Below are 23,583 nucleotides of genomic sequence, written 5' to 3'. Positions count from 1 at the left end.
AGAGATCAACACGACCATCTGAATCAACGTACCTGAACTTAAGAATAATCGTCGAAGTTAAGTGGATGAGAAGCTGACAAATCCAAATGAAAGAATTTGGGAACAGATACCTATAAAAGTGGCGATTGATTGTTTTATAAAAGGGATTTCCCTTTGATTGGATTGAGAAGTTGATTGGTCGTTTCTGTTCATGTTTCTTTTTCAACTGTTGGATTGGTTGATATTTGGTAAGATGCTAAATATCTTTATATATTTTTATGCAAGAAACCTTTTTATTTTTGTCTTTAAAGTTTTTTTTATCATTTAAATCACTCATCTACATTTTTTTTTGTCCTTTTGAAGTAACAAATAATGGAATCCCTAAGTTAGGTTGGGTGACAAAACCTCCTGTGAAATGATCTCTCTGAAAAAGCGATAATTCAATACTAGAAAACGCAATATCGACATTTGGAGATTAGATCTTGTAATTCGTACTTACATATTCAATGTGGTAGATGATAATGTAAAATTGAATTATGAAGAAAAACCTAACATTGTTGTAAAGTATTATTTAATATTTTCAAGGGCCAAATTTTATTTTTAAGGGGCAAGTGATAATTAATTTCTTTTATAAAATCAACAAGATATTTTAATTTAGAAATATGTTTTGAGCTGCGAAGGTACGGCCTTTGTATATATTTTCAACCTTCGCATATTTATTTCAATTTCATTTTCATAATTCTTTTTGCTTCAAATTTCATTTTCATAATTATCTTTGACTTTTTCTCCCGCTTTCACTATCCTTTTTCAGTTTCCAACTTTCTACTAGGCTCTCTTAAAAAAAAAAAATACTAGGAGTATATTTCGATTAGAACAATTTCTAGTAACTTCTTTTCTTGTTCAGTTTTATTTCATTTTTTCATATGCATTGTTAACATACTAATGATCTAATCCGTGGGTCTTTCATTTTTCATACGTTGTTTTGTCAATAATATTGTTAAAATGATATAAATAAAATGTGGGAATTTGCTATACTAACTATAAGGGTATAATGGTTCCGCTTGAATCGTTTATTTATGTTCATAACTAAATTGTCAAATATACAAAATCTCGGTTTGCAAAATCAATAGCTAATTGCCTGATGCTAGAGCTTCGAGATGACATGTATGTCATATTCTCATTTACATTCCTTTCTACTTAATTTTTTCAAACTAAATACCCTATAATACTTTGACCAACTCTCTCTCAAAATTTTGTACTTTAAATAATACTACCATAATGGTCACCCGTATCCACTACGACTTGGATCGCTAGTGACATAGAATCAAACACAAAGCTGAACACCCTATATAGAGAATTTCCAAGCAAATACCAAATAACACACTGTGAGGATGTTGCACACATGGATAAGAAGAAAAACACGAAATAAATCAAAATAAGACTACTTGATTGTACGGAAAAACATCTCATATTAAAAAAAACCCTAATCAACCAAAACTGATTCACCTCAAAATAGGCAGAGCACATTATAAATTTGGTTCACAAGCATACAAAATATCCAGATGCCCTTTAAGTAAATCAACTTTTCATCCATCTCGACAAACCTGCAAGAAAATTCAGACAAAACGACACTCAATAACAAGCTCATAACACCCATTTTAAAATAAAACCTCGTGTAAAAGTACAAAAAATACCAGTTTAGATGTTGCTTGGGTACATGAGAACCCTAATTTTGGCTCCCATGGACTTGGGAGGAAGATTGGAGGTGAACTTGGCGCGAACCACACCGGTGTTACCGTGAGGCCTCACGACCTTTCCCCAAAGGCAGCGATAATGCGAGCCGTCTTTCTTGACCTTGGCCTTGTACACGTACGCCAATCTCTTGCCTCGGTACCAATCAACTTCTTCCTTTGTGTTCACTCCCTCAATCTGAACCAGCGATGTGTTCGGGTACTGGTTCGACTTCGACCTAATCACATCAGACAGTGTGTTTATCAACACAACGTTCAAGCCTTGTTGAGCTCGAGAACAAGAACTCTAAAATCACATACAAAATTGTAATCTATCAAGACATTCCCTATGAGCCAAGAATCTGCAATTGATTATGGTTCACTCGTTTACAAGTACGGCTAGGACAATCGATGATACTAATAAATTTCGTATACTAAAGAAAAAATGCCAATTCGATTTTAATAACCAGAGCGCTAAACAACAAACGGAAATGTAATATCATTAGACATTTTCAACGAGCTCAGAATCAGCGATTGTAATTTGAGTAATAGATAGTCCCTCGGAAAATACTTTGAAAATTGAAAAAAGATCGAAAGCTTGAAATCGAAATCCTGAGGATCGGAATCCGATATGCCCTAAGAACTTTCGTGAAAATAATTAATTTAGTACCTCTTGTAGCCGAGGATTGTTCCTCTGACGTAAAGCCTGAAACAACGAGAATCGGAGCCAAGTGAGCGAAACTCAAACTAGACATGAAAATGAAAATACGAAAATTTGCGTTGGATAATAACAGACCTCACTCGCTCTCCCTGACGCCCCTTCACCATCTTTGCTCCGATTACAGATTCTGCGCGACGACGAAGATGACTTCACAAACCCTAAGTGTTATCTATTTATGGCTCGTTTAAGATTTTATATAAGTGGGCTATAAGACTCTATTTATGGGCTCGTAATATAACATCGGGAACATTCCACAAATAACTATTCTGAAGATTGTAATTTCTAAAATACCACAACGTTTTACACCATTGTTTTTTATCCTCTCATTTTAAAAAACAGTTAAACGAATATATCCTTATTTTAAATGAAATTATAAACAAATAGAAAGAAAAAAAAAAAAAAAAAAAAAAAAAAGAAAAAAAAAAGACATCCGGGTTGAATAAGATATACAACTCGATTTTTAGTCCTTAATATCAGAGTACAAGTTTGAAAATATGTTTTTATTAATATTTAATTAAGTGTTTAATAGTAACGTGTGTCCAGGTCCAACCGGTCCACTTATTATGTTACCCATATCAAATTAAAAAAATGGAATATATTATCTTGACCCATTTACTCAATTTTAAAGCGAGCCGAGTAACGGATAATGTTGGACTCATTACTTGATCGTTTTTTTTTTTTAAGCAGCTTTGCTATTAGTGGGGATTGAACCAACGTCTTTCATTTTGGACGTGGTGTGAAATTACCAAATTATGCTAGGAACTTCCAATTGATTTCTTGTTAATTATAAAATATTATAAAAAAAATGTGAATGTTAAGAAGTGTTAGCCAAGTGGTAACTAACGTTTTATTCTACATAGTTGAACCGAGATTGATTTTGCTATATATTTTAAAAAACAAATTCAATAATCGATACATTTATTTTTAAAATATATACATAAACTTGGGACGAATACAAATTTCACTTTATATATATTTCTTGCTTATTATACTTCCAATAATCTAATAAGAGATATAGCAATCTTATAATAGCATATATATATATATATATATATATAATTATGAAAATAGCTCATTTAAACATTTTAACTTTACTAAATAACCAATGTATTTGGTAAATCTTAGTTAAGTAGCCGTAAATAATGACGTGATCTAATATATGGAGATGGCTATTTATCTAAGATTTACGTCAGTAATACATGAAAATGACTATTTACCTAAGATTTACCAAACGTTGGCTATTTTGCAATATCAAACGTTTAAGTTAGCTAATGGAAATGGAAAAGAAGAAAAGAAAATGAAATAGAGATACTAAGAATTGGATTTGCTCCTCCCTTTTTGTGATCTCTATATCTTTCTACAAAAGAACCGTTGGAGATTGCATATATTTTCTTTATTATTGTTATAAAATAATTGAAAATATAAGATACATAATATCTTGTTGGGAAAATCACACACTTTCAGTTGTATATCAATTTTGTTTATGGAGTTGCCTCGTCAATGAATCTTTCGTGCTTCTCGCTTTCGTCATACTCGTTATTCTCATCACGTTATTCGAATCTTCGAGTTTCCGGGTCTTGGGATCTTTCGCGTCTTTCGTGTTCTTCGTCGAGTTCTTGAATCTTTGATTTTTTTAGTCTTCAACTCTTTGAATATCTCTCCAAAGTCTTGTCTTTAACGCGTGAAATCTGTACACTCTTTACCTAGTCTCTATCCTCTTTTTACTGATAAAATTGATCAAATTAACATTTTGGTTTATAATGAGAAATATGTTATCAAATTACAATAGATTCATCTATTTCCTTATTTTAAGAGATTTGTTAATAACTAGCCTATAGTTAGAGGGGATATTAAAATAGTAGCCAATTTATTAGTTTATTTAGCTAAATAGCCAATATTACAATTAGTACCAAAAATACCATTTTCTCAACCCAAACCCTAACCAGCGATCCTCAATATCAGCCTCCTCAGATCACAGCAGCACCAGACGGAGGCGGAGGCGGCGGAGGAGGAAGAAAACGACCAGAGCCGCTACCGGAAGCCTCGCCGGCGAACGGCGGCGATCTTGGCGCGAGCCTCGGAGAACGGCGGCGATCTTGGCGCGAGCCTCGGAGAACGGCGGCGATCTTGGCGCGAGCCTCGGAGATCGCGTCCATCCTCTCCCGGAGCCCCTCCGCGTCGAGCCCCTCCAGCGGGAAGTTCCACAAGTCGAGAACCTCGTCGTCGCCGCCGCCGTCGGAGTCGTCGTCGCCGCCGTTCAGAGTCAGATCTCCGAGGTCCCTCTGGAGGGCTCTATGGGCGTCAAGGTCTAGGAAGAGGCCGTCGTGGCGCTGGCTGAGTTCGGCGACTCTCCGGTGGCGGTGGGTCTCGACGAGCGGGGCTGCGGCCGCTTCCGGATCCGCTGGGGCTCAAGCTCCGGAAGGAAGGCCTCGCCGCCAGGCACCCCGTCGTCTTCGTCCCCGGCATCGTCACCGGCGGCCTCAAGCTTCGACGCCCTGTGTCTCCATTCCGTGATCTGCCCCCAAATCAATTCTTGTGTAACTAAAGAGCAAGCTCTGGGTTTGTATTGTGCAGATCTGGAATTCCGTGCTATCTGTGATTTGGATTTGATTATTACAGGCCACCAAGGCGCAATGGAGAAGGAGAAATCCCCGAACGTGGGTTTGCCGCCGCGGTATTTCGGGGGTGTGAAGGCGGAGGCGGAGTTCAGCCAAGACATAAGCGGAATGCCGGAGAACCCGCCGCGGAAGGCGGGGCACAGGCGGGCCCACTCGGAGATCCTGACTCTCCCCGACGACATCAGCTTCGACAGCGACCTCGGCGTGGTCGGCGACGACACCGAGGAGGACTTGCTGTCCGTGTACTTCGACATGGACAAGCTTCTAATTCACGATCCGTTGCTTAATTTATTTATTTAATTTTTTTTGTAATCCATTAATTACATATCAATGGTTAATATGATTTATAGTCGGATTTACTGTCTTCGATTGTTCATGAAAATAATTAGTAAATCGTATTTACTGTTAGATTAACTAGTCCTCATATTTGATATTTTTCCTGTTAGATTAACTAGAAAATGTTATGGTTAATCGTATTTACTATTGTTCTTGTTATGATAAATAAGATTTATTATTTTTCTTGTTACGATAAATAAGATTTACTGTTATATTTACCATAGAAACGAATGATTTACTCAATGGTTAATATGATTTACTGTCGGATTTTTAGTCCTCGATTATTCACGGAAATAATTAGTAAATCGTATTTACTGTTAGATTAACTAGTCATATTTACCATATAAACGAATGATTTACTCAATGGTTAATATGATTTACTATCGGATTGTTAGTCCTCGATTGTTCTCGGAAATAATTAGTAAATCGTATTTACTGTTAGATTAACTAGTCCTCATCTCTGATAATTTTCCTATTAGATTAACTACAAAATGTTACGGTAAATAAAATTTACTTTTATTCTTGTTACGGTAAATAATATTTACTGTTGTTCTTATTACGGTAAATAAAATTTATTGTTTTCTTGTTACGGTAAATAAAATTTACTATTGTTCTTGTTACAGTAAATAAGATTTACTATTATTCTTGTTACGACAAATAAGATTTAATGTAGTTTTTGTCATTGTTAATTAGATTTACTAATTTTTTTTGTTATGGATGATATTATTTACTATGATAGTTAATAATATTAACCTAAGGGTATAATTGGAATATTGGAATGTTGTCATGATAAATTGGCTATTTTCTTAAATATGATAATAGTTTGGCTATAATTTTAAAGTAGGGGTGTCATTTTGGCTACTTCTTTAGCCGGCCCTTATTTTAATTCATAAATATATTTAAATATATATATATATATATATATATATGTATATGTATATACATATTAAAGAAAAACTACTATACTATCAAGCTAGGGGTAAAAAAATGCTCCAAAAATATTTAGACAAGGCATCTACTAGGAGTATCGCTTCCATTCTCATCATTCAATTGGAACAATCTCTAGTAATCTCTCTTTGTCGTTCAGATTCATTTTCCTAAGCATCTTTGTTAATATATTATCGGTCATACGATATAATCTGTGGCTATTTCATTTTTCATCGGTTGTTTTGTCAATATTATTGTTAATATGATTTAGATAAACTGTTAATAAATCGTTTATTTTTATGTTAATAACTAGATTGTCAAATTAACAAAACCTCGTTTTGCAAAATCAATAGCTGATGCTAGAGCTTCGTGTTGAAATTTAGAGAGATAGAGAGAGAGTCGAATCTGAGAAATATTCTTCTTGTTTTTTATATGAAATTGTATCACCTATTTATAGATATGGTGGATACAGTAGACTAGACTAGATACATGATCAGTATAATAAATGTACGTAATAACTACTTCTAGGAAATAGATAATAATAAATATACACAGAGAACAAGACATAAGAAATCGAATGAAAAATAAATGCAACACTTTTCCCAAAGTGAGATGAGTTCCAAGGAACCGGCTGGTTCCAAGATGGTGAGGTAAGTTCGGAGTGAGCTGAGGTGGATTCCGAACTAAGGACGAGGTGGGTGAGACGAGCTGACGAACTGATGGTGAGATGAGCTGACGAACTGATGGTGAAATGAGCTGACGAACTGATGGTGAGATGAGCTGACGAACTGATGATGAGACGAGCTGACGTGATGGTGGTGAGATGAGCTGACGAACTGATTTTCTACACTCCCCCTCAAGCTTGATTTGGTATGATGAAGATATCGAGCTTGGATTGCACAGTTCGAAGAGGCTCGTCAATATGATAGTCATTGAGTTGAACTTTCTCGTGCTTGGTCTCAATGTGAGGTGAGTGCGGACGAGTCTGAGGATGAGCTCAGACGTTACGAGGTTTCTCTGTTGAGATGCGAGCTTCGAGGACTTCGGCTCCATCTTGAGAGCTGAAAACTTCGGCGGGTTGGCCTACAACTTGAGTTGAGAGCTTGATGTAAGAAGAGCTTCGACGAGTCCGAGTTGGAATATGCTTGCTCGGTGATACAAGCTTCCACATGACTACAACTGATTTTACTCCAAGCATGCCTGTCGCTTTTGCAGGTCTTCGTTCCTAGAGTTGCGTCTTGGAACAGAAGTTGAGTCTTGGAGCTTGAAGTTGTTGTGTGGAGTGGTGTTGGAGCTTGACTTGTCCGAGCAGCATAGAGATCCTTCCAGCTTTGACATATATGGTAGCTTTGAATCATGAGCTCGGTGTCTGAGTGAGAACTTGGCGGCACTAGATCGGATAGTCATTGATCAAGTTCTCCCTCTGACTGAGTGATGAGCTCGTTGGATAAGAGCTTGGTGATGAAGTGAAGAGCTCATTTGGCGAGAGCCCGAATGTGTCGTTCACTTCTGATAGTTATTCTGTTCTCCCCCTGACTATCAGAAGTGGAGAAGAAAGATGATCTCTTGAGAGTGAAGACTTCTTAGTGGCGAGCTCGATGGAGTGGGGATCGAATAATGTCCTGGCCGAAATGACACCAAGTGGATATGTCACCGAAGGGAAGAGGTCACCGGAGTAAGACTCTGTTAAGAGCTAATTTGGTGACGAGATGATTCGGTGACGAGAAGACTTGGTGATGAGTGCGAGGTGCGGAGAGCTCGGCTTGATGATGGGAGCTCGGGGTGAGAAGAGCTCGCTATGGAGAGCTCGAGATGGTGAGCTCGTTGTGGAGAGGTCGAGGTGCGAGCTCGTTGTGGAGAGGTCGAGGTGGTGAGCTCGTTGTGACGAGGTCGAGGTGGGAGAGCTCGAGATGGTAAGCTCGTTGTGGAGAGGTCGAGGTGCGAGCTCGTTGTGGAGAGGTCGAGGTGGTGAGCTCGTTGTGACGAGGTCGAGGTGGTGAGCTCGTTGTGAGAAGCTCGCTCGCTCTATGAGAAGCTCGCTCGTGAGGCAAACACATTGACGAGAACTCAATGTCTGCAATGAACTCTCCTCGTCGAGTTCTTTGCGATGAGCTCAATGATGTGTGCTCAGTGTGTGCCATTTCCCACTTTGGATAGTCATTGATTCATTTCTCCCCCTGACTATCCAAAGTACATCAATTTAAGCTTTTCATGTGAATTTCTTCGAGTGAGAGGTCACCTAGTGATAGCTCGCCGAGTGAGGGCTCGCTGAGTGAGAGGTCACCAATTGATATGTTCGGTGAGGATGTGACTCAGAGAGGAGATGACTCGGTGCAAAGCTGAGACGTGGTGATGATGAGACTCAGAATTCTTCACTTGACAAATAGGCTTCACATTGGATACTTTGTTATCAAAGGTGCACCACTTCGGATAGGCATTGTTTTGGTTCTCCCCCTGACTATCGGAAGTGGGGCGCTATATATATATATATATATATATATATATATATATATATATGGAAATGTTACCTCGTAGTCACTTTTCCAAACAAGACTGAGGTCGAGGTCAAGGTCCAAGTCGAGGTCGAGGTCCAAGACTGAGTGGCGAAGTCGAGGTTGAACTTGGAACGAGAGGCAAAGTCGAGGTCGAGCTTGGGACGAGTGGCGAAGTCGAGGTTGAGCTTGGGACGATAGGCGAAGTCGAGGTCCTGATTTGCGGAGCTGCGACAGACGTCCATGAATGAGAGATCAGAGAAGACTCGGTCACAGAGGTGGCGCTCGCTCTTGGATCTCTAGCGACGTTGCGGGGTGTCCGCTGTGGATGGCGCCAGAGGTTGTGAAGTTGTCGGAGAACTAGGCTGCAAGAGTGAAGATGTCACCGAAGTGAAGAGGTCACCAAAGTAAGGCTCGACGAAGAGCTGATTTGGCGACGAGAAGAATCGGTGATGAGGAGACTTGGTGATGAGACTCTTGCGGATAGGAGGCCGTTTGGACAAATTAGCCTTTGATGTTTCTGAATTTGGAAGATATGGAAGTGTGAAAGAGCTTTTGGCGTGAGGCCGTGAAATAAGCTCAGAATTATTTTCCAGAGTATATAATAAACTATATGTGAGTAATGAAATGGATAGAGCTTTTGGTATTGGACCAGGAAATAAGCTCATATAATTGTGTGAGAGTGAAATATGTATTTTTGTGTTTCGCCCGACGACGATCGCCGTCGGGCGGAGTTGGCGGAAGCTTTGAGGTCGAACTGCTCTACTGCTCTGATACCATGTTGAAATTTAGAGAAAGAGAGAGAGGAATCTGAGAAATATTCTTCTTGTTTTTTATATGAAATTGTATCACCTATTTATAGATATGGTGGATACATTAGACTAGACTAGATACATGATCAGTATAATAAATGTACGTAATAACTACTTCTAGGAAATAGATAATAATAAATATACACAGAGAAAAAGACATAGGAAATCGAATGAAAAATAAATGCAACACTTTTCCCAAAGTGAGATGAGTTCCAAGGAACCGGCTGGTTCCAAGATGGTGAGGTCAGTTCGGAGTGAGCTGAGGTGGATTCCGAACTGAGGACGAGGTGGGTGAGACGAGCTGACGAACTGATGGTGAGATGAGCTGACGAACTGATGGTGAGACGATCTGACGAACTGATTTTCTACACTTCGGGATGACATGCATGTCACCAACGTCGAGATATAACTTTCGCACTCGGTCAGTAATTTAAAAACCATGTTTAGTCCTTAAAAAATAAAATAATAATGTTTTGTCAACTTATCATACATTTCGTTCTAATTTTTTTAGCTCAAGAGAACTCAACAAATTAAACATGTAACTTTTCATTCTTATTACAGTACCTATTAGTATTAACAACGTGAACGAACCTTCACTGGTTTTGGTCTGTAAGTTCATATTTTCACCCTTCAAAAAAATTCATTTTCTCATTCACATTCCTTTCAGTATTTTTATCGCCAATAACTCTCCTTTTATTAATACTCCATATTTACATGTAACATAGCATTGAATTTCAGTAGTTTTGATAGCATAGAATTGAGTACATAAAAAAAAAAAAGAAAAAAAAAAAAAGAACTTAGAACGGAATATAAAGGTCTAAAAAAATAGTTAATAGGACAAAAGCGTCATTTCACAGCTATAAATAAGTTGTCGTTTTTGTTCGTTAACAGTCGTTGTCCAATCCCCTCCCATAAACACTCTTTTCCTTTACTGAACTCAAACTGTCACTGAATCTTCTTCTTCTGCGTTTCTTTATGTTCGCTTACAATCCCAAACCCAAACAAAATCCTCCGATCTCTGACTCTCCAGACCCTAAGCCTCTCTCATTCCTCTTTCCACGCTCAATTTCCCTCGACCAAGCCAAGCAAACGCACGCTCAAATCGTCGTCCTCGGACTCGCCGCCCACGGAAAACCCATCGCCGATCTCCTAGCTTCCCTCGCCGCCATTTCGAAGCCCACTCCGATCAGAATCCTCCGATACTGCCTCGCCCTCTTCAACGCCTTCTCTCGCCCTCCTTCGGTCTTCGTCGCCAACAACCTGATTCGCTGCTTCGCGAAAAGCGATTTTCCAACAGAGTCCGTGAATCTCTACTCATCGTTCCTCAGAGGCTTTGAGAAGAGACCGAATAATTATACCTTCAATTTTCTTCTCCAAGCCTGTTCTAAATCCAATGGGATCGGAGAAGGCGTTCAGGTTCACGGGCACGCCATGAAGTTCGGATTTGGACTCGATGTGTTCGTCAGAAACGCTCTGATCGGGTTCTACTCGGGCTTCTCCCGGGTCGACTCGGCGATTCGGGTGTTCGAAGAGAGCGTGACGTCACGGGACTTGGTGACGTGGAACGTGATGCTCGCCGGTCTGGTTAGAGACGGGCGGGTCGAAGATGCAGAGAAGCTGTTCGACGAAATGCCTGACAGAGACGTGGTTTCTTGGAGCACTATGATCATGGGCTACGTTCAGAACGGGCTTCTCGAGCAGGCATTGGAACGGTTCGACGAGGTGAAGCGGGCTGGCCTGAGGCCCAACGAGGCGATGCTGGTCTCGGTCCTCTCGGCCTCGGCTCAGCTCGGCTTGCTCGAGAACGGCCGGTCCGTCCACGCCTTAGTCGAATCCCTTAGGGTTCCGATCACCACCGCTCTCGGTTCCGCTCTCATCGACATGTACGCGAAATGCGGGTCCATCGAAAAGGCCAAGTCTTTATTCCTCTCGATGCCGAAGAGAGACCTCTGGACTTGGAACATCATGATCTGCGGTCTCGCGACTCACGGCCTCGGCAGAGACACCCTATTGCTCTTCGAGAGCTTCGTCGCCGAGGGGTTTTTCCCCGGGAGCGTAACCTTCGTTGGGGTTTTGACAGCATGTAGTAAATCCGGGCTCGTGAGAGAAGGTCGGCATTATTTCAACCTCATGACCGGTTTTTACGGACTCAAACCCGAGATGGAACATTTCGGCTGTATGGTGGATCTGTTGGGCCGGGCCGGCTTAGTCGACGAAGCCGTTGAATTGGTCCAAAGTATGGAACTTTCGCCGGACCCGGTTTTGTGGGCGACGCTGCTCGCGGCTTGTAGAATCCACGGGCGGGTCGAATTGGGCGAGAAGATCGGGGAAAAGCTGATCGAATTGGACCCGAGCCACGGCGGGCATTACGTTCAGCTCTCGAGCCTCTACGCCAAGGCTCGGAAATGGGAACAGGTCGCCGGAATCCGGCGACTGATGATCGAGCGAAACACGGTCAAGGCCGTCGGTTGGAGCGTGATCGAATCCCGCGGGAAAGTCCACAGATTCGTGGCCGGAGACAGGGCTCACGAGCGGTTCTCGGAGATTCGGAGAATGCTCGAAGAGATCGGGAAACGGGCGGCCGAGGCGGGATATTCGCCGAACGTCTCGCCCGTTCTTCATGACATTGGGGAAGAAGAGAAAGAGGTCGCTATCGGAGAGCACAGCGAGAGGCTCGCAATCGCGTTCGGGCTGTTGGTGACGAATCCCGGGGATTGCGTTCGGGTCGTGAAGAATTTGAGGGTTTGCGAGGATTGCCATGTGATGAGTAAGATCATCTCCAAGGTGTTTCACCGAGAGATTGTGGTGAGGGATGGGAGTAGATTTCATCATTTCAAAGATGGTCTTTGTTCATGTAATGATTTTTGGTAGTAGTTATTTTTTTGGGTATCTTACACTGTACGTTACAAAATTTTGAAGAGACAATTAATATATTGATACAAAATTTCGTACGTGATCTTGTCCAAAGGACATCCGCGGAACACCATGTCGTTCACGAGCCTCTTTGATCTCGCCTCTCTTCAAGAGATCGGTTATCAGCGTATTCGCGAGAACGACCTCCGAGAGCATATCGCGCAAGAGTCCCAAGGCCTCGTCGATCCTGTCAGCGCTGCAGAGCCCAAATATGAGCATTGTGAACATGTATACGTTGGGTTTACAGCCCTTGGAGCGCATCTCGAAAGCCCTATTCATGTTCCCGGCCCTGCACATCGTGGAGACGAGGCTTCCATTTCTTTCAAGAGATGAGGCAGTTGCAGAGAGCGTCCATCAGCATGGTGTACGTCACCACGTTCGGCTTCGTTCCTTCCAAGGGCTTTTCGGACTAATCCGAGCTTCGACTCGTCTCTCTATGGAAGCCCTTCTGCGATACTTCAAGGGCTTTTCGGACCCGACGTCACAACTCAACAACAACCCTACAACTCCGCTGATTTCGGGCTCAACTCGAACGAAGTTTTGCCTTCGAGCAACTGGTCTAGCGGTGGCACAACGAGTACTAATCCGGCGAGTAATAACAAGCTGCCTCAATTCTTGAGAAGTACTAATTCGCCGCCGAAAGTACCTGCTTATAGTAATAGTAACAGTAACAATAATCACTTGCAATTCTCTAACAACGCGGCCTTTTGGAACGCACCCGAGACCGCCATGAAGGAAGTGAGGGCCGGGTTTTTCCCGGCATTGCAACCGCAGTTTCCAACCTCAACTTTCAGCGAAAAGCCAAAGGTAAATTTACTTTTTTTTTTCTTTTTCTTTAAATACGTTTAATTACTTTTGTGGGCTATAGTTAGTGATAATTATTAGGGTTTTGCTTTATGAGAGGCTTCTATGATTATATATCGAATGAAACTGTTTGATGGTCAATAATATACAGAATATATCCGAAGTTAGGGATTCTGGGTCTGTTGCTAAGAAAAGTGGGAGCGAAGTTGCATCCAATAAAAGGTCATGAATAAAACTTGAGAGTATTATTCAGGTTTATTTCTCTTAATAAACTCGTTACCAAAATCTTGAAAATATATATATATATATATATATTTTTTTTTATCTTCAAAACTAGTATATTGATATGACGAAACTTGTTAACAAAAAATTTAGCATTTCATGACGAGTTTCGTTATAAAAAAAAAATATTGAAACAAAAAATAATTTTTCTACGTTTTGGTAGAAAAAAAACATCGAAGAAATATTCATGTCTATTTCTCTTTGATGACTGTTCCAAAAATACCCACTTTTCTCTGCATGTATTTACAGATATATATAATCAAAGCTTTATTATTATTATTATTTTTGTTTAGGGTATTAAGACAAGTTTGTTTCACATCCACATCCTCTTGCAAGTTAGTCAAACAGACGCTGAAAGACGCACTTAGGCGGTTCCTCATCCGGCAACTTGAGAAGCCTCGCGACCGTTGAGAACTCGGAATGGTGTTTCGCCAGAGTCGACTCTCGTCCATCTCGACTTCCTTCTCCGGCGGCTTCTCCGGCTCTCGTCCGAGCCCACTGCATTGCCCATATTGCCAAAGGACGCATATACCCCAGAGACCGGTACTCACCGTCCACGTTCCACGCTTCCGGTGTCTGAAAAGAGTAACTGCACACAGAATACGAGCGCCACAAAGTAAACTCGGGCGAGGGGGGTCAAATATAAAAAAAGAAATTAACAGGGGTAAATATTGAAAGAAATGATAAAAATTAAAGGCTTCATTGTAGAAGTAAAATAAATTAGGCAGGCCAGTCACTAATTATTTTTTTAATAATACATATAAAAAAAACGTTTAATAAGGGGTAATTTAAAGACAATGGGGTTTTTTTTTTTTTTTTTTTTTTGAATTGGGGCAGTATCGGCCAAGATAACATGATATAGCACAGGTGGCACTATTGGCCAAGATTACATAGTAGGTGGCACTATTGGCCAAGATTACATACTTATTAGAATAAATCCTATGGGGCATGCATTTCTGCATCCCATGTGGGCTTGAACCCATGACCTCTCCGTCGAGGTGAGTGTAGGATTACCGCTAGACCAAGCTAGCTACCACATAAGGGGTAATTTTATAAGGAGAAATATTAGCTAAATATGCTATTTGTACTGCTCTATTATTAAGGCAGTAATAATTCTATTTTTTTTTTAATAATACAAAATAGCCATTCGAACCTAAGTAATTAACAAAATAATCAAACCTTAAAATTTTCAGCAAAATTATCAAAATTAAGAACTTTTGATGATTTATATAAGCACATTATCACTTTTAAAAAGAACTTCATCAAATTTGATTTTTTGAAACCTGGTATAAGCTTATACTAAATCTCTCTACTTGTAAGGCATATAAGATTAGATTAGTCGTTTTTTGAGACCTAAACTGACCCGAGTCCTTTGTGGGACCAGGCGGCCTCGTAAATTCCACTAGCGGTGTTGAAGGCAAGGTCGGGCATGTGTTGGTGTATCATGGCGGCAGCGACAGCGTAAGTGACTCCGGACCACACTTCTCTCGACTGCATCCTCGTCATGTCCACCGTCCCGTCCGGGAGCATCCCGTTGACCGCCCCTCGCCTCCCATCTTTGACCTTCGACACGTTCAACTCGAAAACTTTCTCGAGTGCGCTTCGAGCCTTGTCTTCATCCACGATCGACGAAAGCCCACACGCTTTCGTGTACCTGCGAATTTGCCAAAGTGTCTTTGATATTTAGCATACACATTTAAAAAAAAAAAATAGCTATTTACCTAAAATTTACGTCTGTAAATATATGAAAATGACTATTTACTTAAAATTTACAAAACGTCGACTATTTGGTAATGTCAAACTGTAAATGTGGTTATTTACCTATATGGTTTTCTAGCCAAATAGTAAATAATAGTAAATATAGTAAATTAAAATCGATAAATTTACAAAATAGTTCACTTTTGTATAAAATTAGTGACATAAAGCTTATGTAAGATAAAAATTGGAGGAATTGAGCTAAATGGTAATCCCAAACTTCAAAAAAATGTCATCAAACCGCCTATTTGGTTGAAGACAACAAAATCTTGCATATTTAATTTAGTTTTAAGCCAAAAATAAAAGTTGTTCCGAAATCCGTTATTTCTTACTATAATAGTATTCTTCGTTGTATGTATTTGGAAATTTTGATAGAAAAATTCTTAAAAATATAAAGGGATTTTGACGCAAATACTACTAAATTAATACTAATTTGAAAATTTTGATAGAAAAACTCTTGAAAATATGAAGGAATTTTGATACAAATATTACTAAACTAATACTAGTGTCATTTTATCAAAATCAAGAACTTCAAATTTGACAGTTTAATTACGGAATAAGAAGAGAGAATTATTTTATAACAAAATACTCATTTCGTGATCTATATGTCCCGAATTTTAAAAATCGTTCAGGATATACATAATTTCGTGATCGAACTGTCAATAAAATTATTAAGGGTATTACAATCTTTGCACAACTCATTTTAGTAATAAAACTGTCAAATTTTGGATTTTAGTTGATTTTGGTAAAGCGACACTCAAAATCTCAAATATAAAAGGTAAAAAAAAACATGTTAGAAAATATTTTTACCTACACATATATATTTTGATTTTCATCACTATTTTGAAAATGATATAAAATCTTAACTTATTATACATTTTTTAACATGTTTTTTCTCCAAGTTTTCTTATTTTTGATAATGTTAACTAGAATTTTCTCAACGATATAATTTGCGAGTGTAGGAGCCGGGATCCTAACATGCAAACTAGATAAATCGGGGTTTGGGTACGACTTAAATTATTCAAGCCCATCAAAAATATAACGATCCACCTCGGTCAAGATCGAGTACAACATCCGTTCAAGCCCAAGCCCATGTCCCAGATGAGTTCACTTCGCCACATTGACTTAAGATGAGATGGCCAAGTATCCACTCTGGAAGAAGCGGTCTTCACCCATGACAATTTAGCTTGGCTACGTGTCCCCGAGGAAAACGGGAAGAGAGAATCAATAATCTATGTTTAGCATTTCTAGATAGAGAAATGCACACAATATATTATTCGGATATTATTTTATGAAGATTATGTTTACACTTGAGTTCGCCCATTCAACACTCGAATTGATTGAGCTCGCCTTTTCTTGTATTCAATTTAACAGATTAATAAAATTAATTTTTTTCCTGCTTATTTATTATCAAATTACTCTATTGTTTCGGTTAATTTCATTTTGAATTGTAATTTAATTCAGTACTTACTCGACAAAATCCCAAAATCTACATAAATATAAATAAAAACGACATCCCTTCTTCTCCACGTGATTTTTGAAGAGCCGAAATCGGCATCAACGATAGTTGCTTCAACAGGAATAAAACATCTGAAGGGCTTGGTCGGATTTTTAAGAGGTAACTTAAAATTTGAGGTGTTTTACAACATTTTTCTTCTCTTTTTAAATTTCCATGACGACACTTTGCTTCTCAAGCGTTATTCCAGTCCAACAAGATACTTGAAAGTGTGGAATGAGCAGGTTGACATGTGGCTAAATTCGATTGCAACTCTTGTGCAATATGTTTTACACGGGCATATTAATAACTATATGTCATTGGTTCTAATCACTAAACTAATCACATATACTTTTTTCTATATCATTTATTCCCGCATCTGAATATTGTGACGCCTTAGGGCTATTGAGTCGGCAAGTTATTCAATTTCATGTTGTCGAGCCTTGCTTAATTATTCCTATAAAATATGAAATAGTGCATTTATTTGTTTTATAATTCTATGCATCTAGCTCCCCTTCATGTATTTTAATTCATATAATATGTCATAGAATAATGAGACAAATATTCTTATATTTGTTAACAAGTGTATAACCAGTTTGAGACCAATTTGATTTATTTCTAAATTCTAATATGTATATCACTTGTTGCTCTTGCAAAGTCTCTATCTTGCTTTAGTCTTTTGTCGATCTTAATGATTTTATATTCTTGTGATCATTTCCGTGTTAATTATAATAGCAATCATACAGGTAAGTGTACGTAGCTTTGATCAGTAAACTGATGCTTTTTTTATGGAAATAATATTTCCCCCGAATCATTTGTTGATTTTTTTTGTTTTGCCAAATAATCCCTAAGCTATCATATGGGGTCTTATTATTAGTCTCTTTTTTGCGAATGATAATCCTCAAACTATATTGATAATTAGATATGTAGCATTATAGTCTCTCTTTTTTCCCTATTAATATTAATGTTTGCTATCACCTAATATACAATCTTAGTACATCTTTTTTTCCAACAAGAAACTTGTTAATTGTATAAAAAAAAACAATGAAATTTATATTTAAACCCTAAAAACAATAGATAAACGTTCAATTTTTAATATTTAGAGTCATATTTTGTTTTTATGAGGAATTTTAAAATTATAAGAAAGCTATTAAGTTTTATAATATGATTTAAGATGTTTAAGTGTTGAATTATATTTCATCAAAATATAGTTAAATTTCTTATGAAAATGATTTTAAAAAAAATACAAATAATAAAAATTGAGAACTTTATATTTTACTAAAACAAAATCTAATAATAAAATATCATTTATAAAAGAGTTATTTAACTAAATAACCAATTTAAAGTAATAAATTTGTTAGTCAAAGTTTGTCTAAAATTAGTAAAGTAGTCAAAATGTTCAATAATCAGGTTTCAAAAAAAAATCCTAAAATTAATTTTTTTGAAAGTGATAAATTGCTCATAAATAATCGCCAAAAATTTAATTTTGGAGTAAAAAAATTTAATCTTGCTTATAAGAACGTAATTTTGGCTACGTACTTTGTTGAAAATTTGAAACTTTGACTGTTTTGCTAATCAATTAGTTTCGAAGAACTATTTTGTAACGTTTCCTTTATAAAATTGTTCGGAGATTACTAGTGTTAAAATGTGCCTATAGTAGAAAGCTGTTTGAAAACTTCAACTCCTTTTTTATCGGAGGAAGTTTTATCTCCATTAAACTTGGAAGATCATCATTATAATATGTTCTAGCTATATTCAATTAATGTCTCAATTACCAACTATCATACTGATAAGTGAGTGATGAGAGAGAGTGAGAAACAGATGAACCTGCTGTATAATCCAAATATAACTACATGTTATAGACCTACCTCTTTTGTAGTCATCTATAAGCTATTACTAACAAATTTAATATATAAACTCACTTATTAAAACATTATTTATTTCTCTTTGATTCCGTTCACACCAGAACTTATCGTCTAAAAACCCTACAAATACATTGTTTCTATACGTTCAAAAAGTACAAAAATTGAAATTTGTGGGGACCAAACTATTGTGTACTATTTCGGGAACAGATTTCTAGTTTAATCAAATTAACTTTGTATTAAGTACCCATTATTAGCTGTCTAATATATTTTTGGTACTTAGTGCCAAAGACGTGGAACATCGATCCAAGGCCATTTTAGACAACGTACTATTCGGAGTCAGTCGTACTCGTATATTTGCATATATTTGTATTGATGTTATTACAACTTTTCAAGTATTTTCGAGCCATAGAACCATTGACATGCTTAGTGGTATTATACTGATTTTCTAACGCGAAATTATTTTTTTTTTACGTGTTTTGATAGTAATCGCTGTTCTTTTGTAAGTACATGCAAGACATTCAAGGTTAAGGTAAATATATATATTTTAAACAAAAAAGTTAAAAAATAATTAACTTAAACGTTTAACATTGTTAAATAATCAAAGTTTGATAAATCTTAAGTAAATAGTCACTTTCAGAGTAAATTTTAAGTAAATAGTCAACGTTTGACATATGAAAGTGACTATTTACTTAAGATTTACATTTAAAAGTGATTATTTATTTAAGATTTTACTAAACGTTGGCTATTTAATAATGTCAAATGTACGTTTAATTGACTATTTTTTTAATGGACTTTTTTTAAAAAAAATGAAGAAAAATGTGGCTATTGGTTGCTGATGCAAATCAGAGAAAAATATTGCCTAATAATATAATACAAGTTACTCGAGAACACATACACTATGAACATAATCAAAGTGCGCATTTCAAGTAAATTATTAAACTAATATTGGGGGAAAAAAAACAAAGTTGAATAGCACAAATTAGTGAAATGAAATAACAATGGTTAATGAGTCACATATCTTAAAATCCTAACTAATTTGTAAATGAAAAAATAAAAAAGAAAAAAAGAGAGAGAGATTAATATTTGATGAGAATTTTCTTAAAATAATACAAGACAAAGCCGACCAAATATCAGAAGGCCATGCTTTTGACAGCTGTATAAACCCTTGTGTCAACTCTCTTTACGCCAAGAATTTTTTTTGTTAATGCAAAAATATCACTCCGATTCCATTCACACACTAAAAAATATTACATAAAACTATCAATCAACATCCACACTGCGTTAGTATATAAATACCCATCCATTTCGAACTATCTAAATTGGATATGATCGAGCCAAATAAAATAAAATAAAAACACATAAACTACGACAATGAATAACAACAATAACATCCACGACTTTGAGCTCTATGACTTCATCGCTGACGCAAACTTCGATCAGTTCATCGACCTAGTCCGCGGATCGGAGACCGAAGAAGACCAGATCATCCCGAGCTTCGCCGCGCCGGCCGCCGACGATCTCATCGCCGGATGCTTCGCCGGAAACCTAAACAACCAGCCGTTCGTCGTCAATCCGGCGGCGATGAACAATCAGGTCGGAGTTTTCGCGGCTAACCAGGGCGGTTCTGTGTTCGGAGGCGCATTGGAGGAGTTCGAGGGCGAGCTTGCGATGGCCTGCGATGATGAGGATGATGACGATGAGATCGACGGCGACGATTCTTCCGGGACGACCACGACGACTGGGAATGGAAATGGGAAGAGAGGAAAGGTTGACCGGTCAAGGACTTTGATTTCTGAGCGGAGGAGAAGAGGAAGGATGAAAGAGAAGCTCTATGCTTTGAGGTCTTTGGTTCCCAACATTACTAAGGTATATCTGCTCATACCCTATCAAAACTCACAAATCTATATATAAGTTTGTTTTTGTGTTAGTTGGTACTTAGTAGTATTAGTAGTGATATTCCATAGATGGTAGTTGTGTAGTTAGTAGTATTATTTTCCTAATACGTGACAAGATATTGATTATATATATATATATATATATATATATATATATATATATATATATATATATATATATATGTGTGTGTGTGTGTGTGTGTGATATTTATCTACCAGCTGAACTCTTAATTATGTAATTGAAATGGAAGAAAATAAACTTGTCATCAAATAATTGCTTCATATATATCTAGCCATTAGGGGAACTATATACCTAGCTACTAAATTCCAAATATGCTTGTTCAAGACCATTATTAGGTTTGTCACCTTACCTTATACTTCGTTTAATTTTGCTTATTTTTTAGTTTGTGCAAAATATATGTTAGGAGGGAGATATACTTTCATAGCATGAATCAAATTCATGCATACTTCGACTTGAACTCGAGTTTGACATAGATTTGTGCATTCAAATCTCATCTCTTTTTTATTATATAATTTGTGAGCGTATTTTTTCAAAAAGAAAAATTGTTGTTTTTACTTTCTTGAGTGTGTTTTTCCGAAACAAACTGGTGTTTTTAATTCCTCGAGTTTGATTTTCTTCGAGTCTCATACTCAAAGGGATTTTGAGTTTCCATGGCGAAGGGTAGACCTAGAGACCTAGTGTCGCGTAAATCCAAAAAATTTAGCGCGTAATCATATAGAGAACTGTTTCCTTATAGTGATTACTAATCTCCATCACCATGTTTCGATTATAACTTATAAGTACTCCTACGAGATGTGTTATTACTCAAGATATTTAATATTATGTATATGGAAATGGACTATATATATATATATATATATATATATATATATATATATATATATATATATATATATATATATATATATATATATATAGATGGACAAGGCGTCCATAGTTGGAGATGCTGTGCTTTACGTAGAAGACCTTCAAGCCCAGGCCAAGAAGCTCAAAGCTGAGATTCAAACTCTTGAAGCTTCACTAGAAGAATCAGAAAGGTACCAAATGGGGTCCTCAAATCCAACTGAAAAAGGTTCATCAAAAGCTACCAAAGCAAGAATTGCAGTACCCAAGATCATCATTCAGGTGTGTATAGATACAAACATGCATATATACTAAACCCTAGCTACCTGGTTTATTATTAATAGACAAATATATATATATATATATATATATATATATATATATATATGGTGTTTTAGATGGACATGTTTCAAGTGGAAGAGAGAGGGTTCTATGTGAAAGTGACGTGTAACAATGGAGAAGGAACAGCAGTGTCACTCTACAAGGCTCTTGAGTCTCTCACCAACTTCAACGTCAATACTTCTAATTTGGCCACAGTTTCTGATACATTTGTGCTAACTTTTACTCTCAAAGTAAGTGATATATGCATACATATATATTATTTTGATTTTGTCTCACTCTCATCTGTAATTTTTTATATATATATGGAAAGCTATATAAACAGTGCTCAATTTTTACAAATTATAAAAAATTTACTCGTAATATTTAGATTTTTAGCCATCATTATTATATATCTTATGTTTATTTTTTTTAATCAAACAGGTGAAGGAATCTGAACAAGAACAGATAAACTTGCCAAATCTGAAGCTTTGGGTTACTGGGGCTTTTCTTAACCAAGGATTTCAGCTTAGTTGAACTAAGTTTCCTAGTTAATATTAAGCAATGTTTTTTTTTCTTCCTTCACCTAGCCTAGTTTAACAAGTACAACGATGATGTTATATAAGAATATATAGCTTTCATTATGTTCAAATGTTTTCTTTTTATTCCTTTGATGTTTTCGCCTGTACTGTTAATTACTGGCCAAATTTAAACAGGCCTTAAAGCTAGCTGCTAATGGATATCATATCAATCAATTTCCGTGATTATATTAAGAGGTCCCTTATTGCCAATAATAGTTTATGAAAAAAAAAATGTATTTGATCGGAACAATTGTCAAATTCGTATAAAAAAACATGTGATATTAAACCTACAGATCGTATAGTTATTATCAGGCTTATATGAATTACAAACATACAAGTTCGGATAAAATCATTGGAATCAATCAAATTCTATCACAATAAAACAAAATCCACATCAATTGGATCGAAATCACGACACACTCATGATTCAAAACCAAATTTGCTTAAATCTTATAGATCCTGCTTAAATCTATAAGATACTTGTTGACAAATGTTTTAATACAGAAAACGATCTTAGTAAATATTTGGAGGAAGAGACGATCATTGTGGAAAATCTATTTGTCTTCTCTTAAATAGCTTAGCTCAACAAGCTCTCGAAAATGTTCAATATATTTCTCTTCATATGGTGCGTTTTTTTATTTATTAAAATAATCAAATTATCTTTAAACTTTTGTCCCCTTTTTCCCACTCTCACTCTCTCATAGTCACATATAATCTCTCATTTTTCTAATTTTAGGGAGAGCATTATTAACTAATAATATATAATAATTTGTTTTTCTCACTTATCAAAACTTTTATTTGTATTTTATTCAAATTGCTTTTCTTTTTACAAATTCTATTTATTATCATCACTTATATCCCAGCACCCGCGAGCGATTAGAAAGGAAAAAAAAAAAGAGAATTATACACAGATAAATAAGAATAAATAAATTGGTTATTTCATATTACTATTTTTTAAAAAATTAGACAAATCTATGAGTGTTTAGTTACAAATAAGTAACTAATGGTGTAAATTTTATCACTATTAATTACATTTTTATAACTAAACATTTTTAAATTTGTCTAATTAAAAAAAAATAATAACGTTGAGTCATCACTTATTTACTCTTACTTATGTCTAAAGTCTAAACCCCTAAAAAGAATCGAGAATCAAGATAAAGAAAAGGCCCAAACAAAACTACTCAGCCACTCAAAC

The 23,583-nt window shown here is 36.8% G+C and overlaps 2 protein-coding genes and 2 pseudogenes across 3 annotated transcripts; 3 read left to right on the top strand and 1 right to left on the bottom strand.

Annotated features, from left to right (window-relative positions):
* Positions 1 to 1,402: 1,402 nt before the first annotated feature.
* Positions 1,403 to 2,639, bottom strand: LOC149382186 (large ribosomal subunit protein eL33y). Its single transcript, XM_089601813.1, has 4 exons — positions 2,506 to 2,639; positions 2,380 to 2,415; positions 1,674 to 1,948; positions 1,403 to 1,583 (listed from the first exon to the last, which is right to left on the bottom strand). The coding sequence occupies exons 1-3, from the start codon at positions 2,535 to 2,537 to the stop codon at positions 1,678 to 1,680; spliced, it is 339 nt and encodes a 112-aa protein (XP_089457939.1). The 5' UTR covers positions 2,538 to 2,639; the 3' UTR covers positions 1,403 to 1,583; positions 1,674 to 1,677.
* A 1,633-nt stretch (positions 2,640 to 4,272) lies between these two features.
* LOC149382185 (putative transcription factor PosF21 pseudogene) lies at positions 4,273 to 5,412 on the top strand (annotated as a pseudogene). Its single transcript, XR_016293872.1, has 2 exons — positions 4,273 to 4,967; positions 5,050 to 5,412. The product of XR_016293872.1 is annotated as a putative transcription factor PosF21 pseudogene (transcript).
* Positions 5,413 to 10,226: 4,814 nt separating this feature from the next.
* Positions 10,227 to 12,550, top strand: LOC149382184 (pentatricopeptide repeat-containing protein At3g62890 pseudogene; annotated as a pseudogene).
* Positions 12,551 to 20,025: 7,475 nt separating this feature from the next.
* LOC149382183 (transcription factor FER-LIKE IRON DEFICIENCY-INDUCED TRANSCRIPTION FACTOR-like) lies at positions 20,026 to 22,580 on the top strand. Its single transcript, XM_089600977.1, has 4 exons — positions 20,026 to 20,595; positions 21,565 to 21,771; positions 21,888 to 22,061; positions 22,252 to 22,580. The coding sequence occupies exons 1-4, from the start codon at positions 20,101 to 20,103 to the stop codon at positions 22,342 to 22,344; spliced, it is 969 nt and encodes a 322-aa protein (XP_089457103.1). The 5' UTR covers positions 20,026 to 20,100; the 3' UTR covers positions 22,345 to 22,580.
* Positions 22,581 to 23,583: the final 1,003 nt, after the last annotated feature.

The sequence above is a fragment of the Urtica dioica genome, chromosome 11 (assembly GCF_054948205.1).
Source record: "Urtica dioica subsp. dioica isolate 48M chromosome 11, U.dioica_male_clone48M_v1_H2, whole genome shotgun sequence".
Lineage (NCBI taxonomy): Eukaryota > Viridiplantae > Streptophyta > Magnoliopsida > Rosales > Urticaceae > Urtica > Urtica dioica.
Note: the sequence above shows the minus strand (reverse complement) of the source record. Positions and strands in the feature narration are given on the sequence as shown.

Bases quoted from the DNA above. Each gene is read 5' to 3' on its own strand.
- LOC149382186 (XM_089601813.1), bottom strand. From the start codon at position 2,537: ATGGTGAAGGGGCGTCAGGGAGAGCGAGTGAG. The intron at 2,416-2,505 runs GTCTGTTATTAT...TCGTTGTTTCAG, and splicing joins CGTCAGGGAGAGCGAGTGAG to GCTTTACGTCAGAGGAACAA. The intron at 1,949-2,379 runs GTACTAAATTAA...TGATGTGATTAG, and splicing joins ACAATCCTCGGCTACAAGAG to GTCGAAGTCGAACCAGTACC.
- LOC149382183 (XM_089600977.1), top strand. From the start codon at position 20,101: ATGAATAACAACAATAACATCCACGACTTTGAGCTCTATGACTTCATC. The intron at 20,596-21,564 runs GTATATCTGCTC...ATATATATATAG, and splicing joins TGGTTCCCAACATTACTAAG to ATGGACAAGGCGTCCATAGT. The intron at 22,062-22,251 runs GTAAGTGATATA...TTAATCAAACAG, and splicing joins TGCTAACTTTTACTCTCAAA to GTGAAGGAATCTGAACAAGA.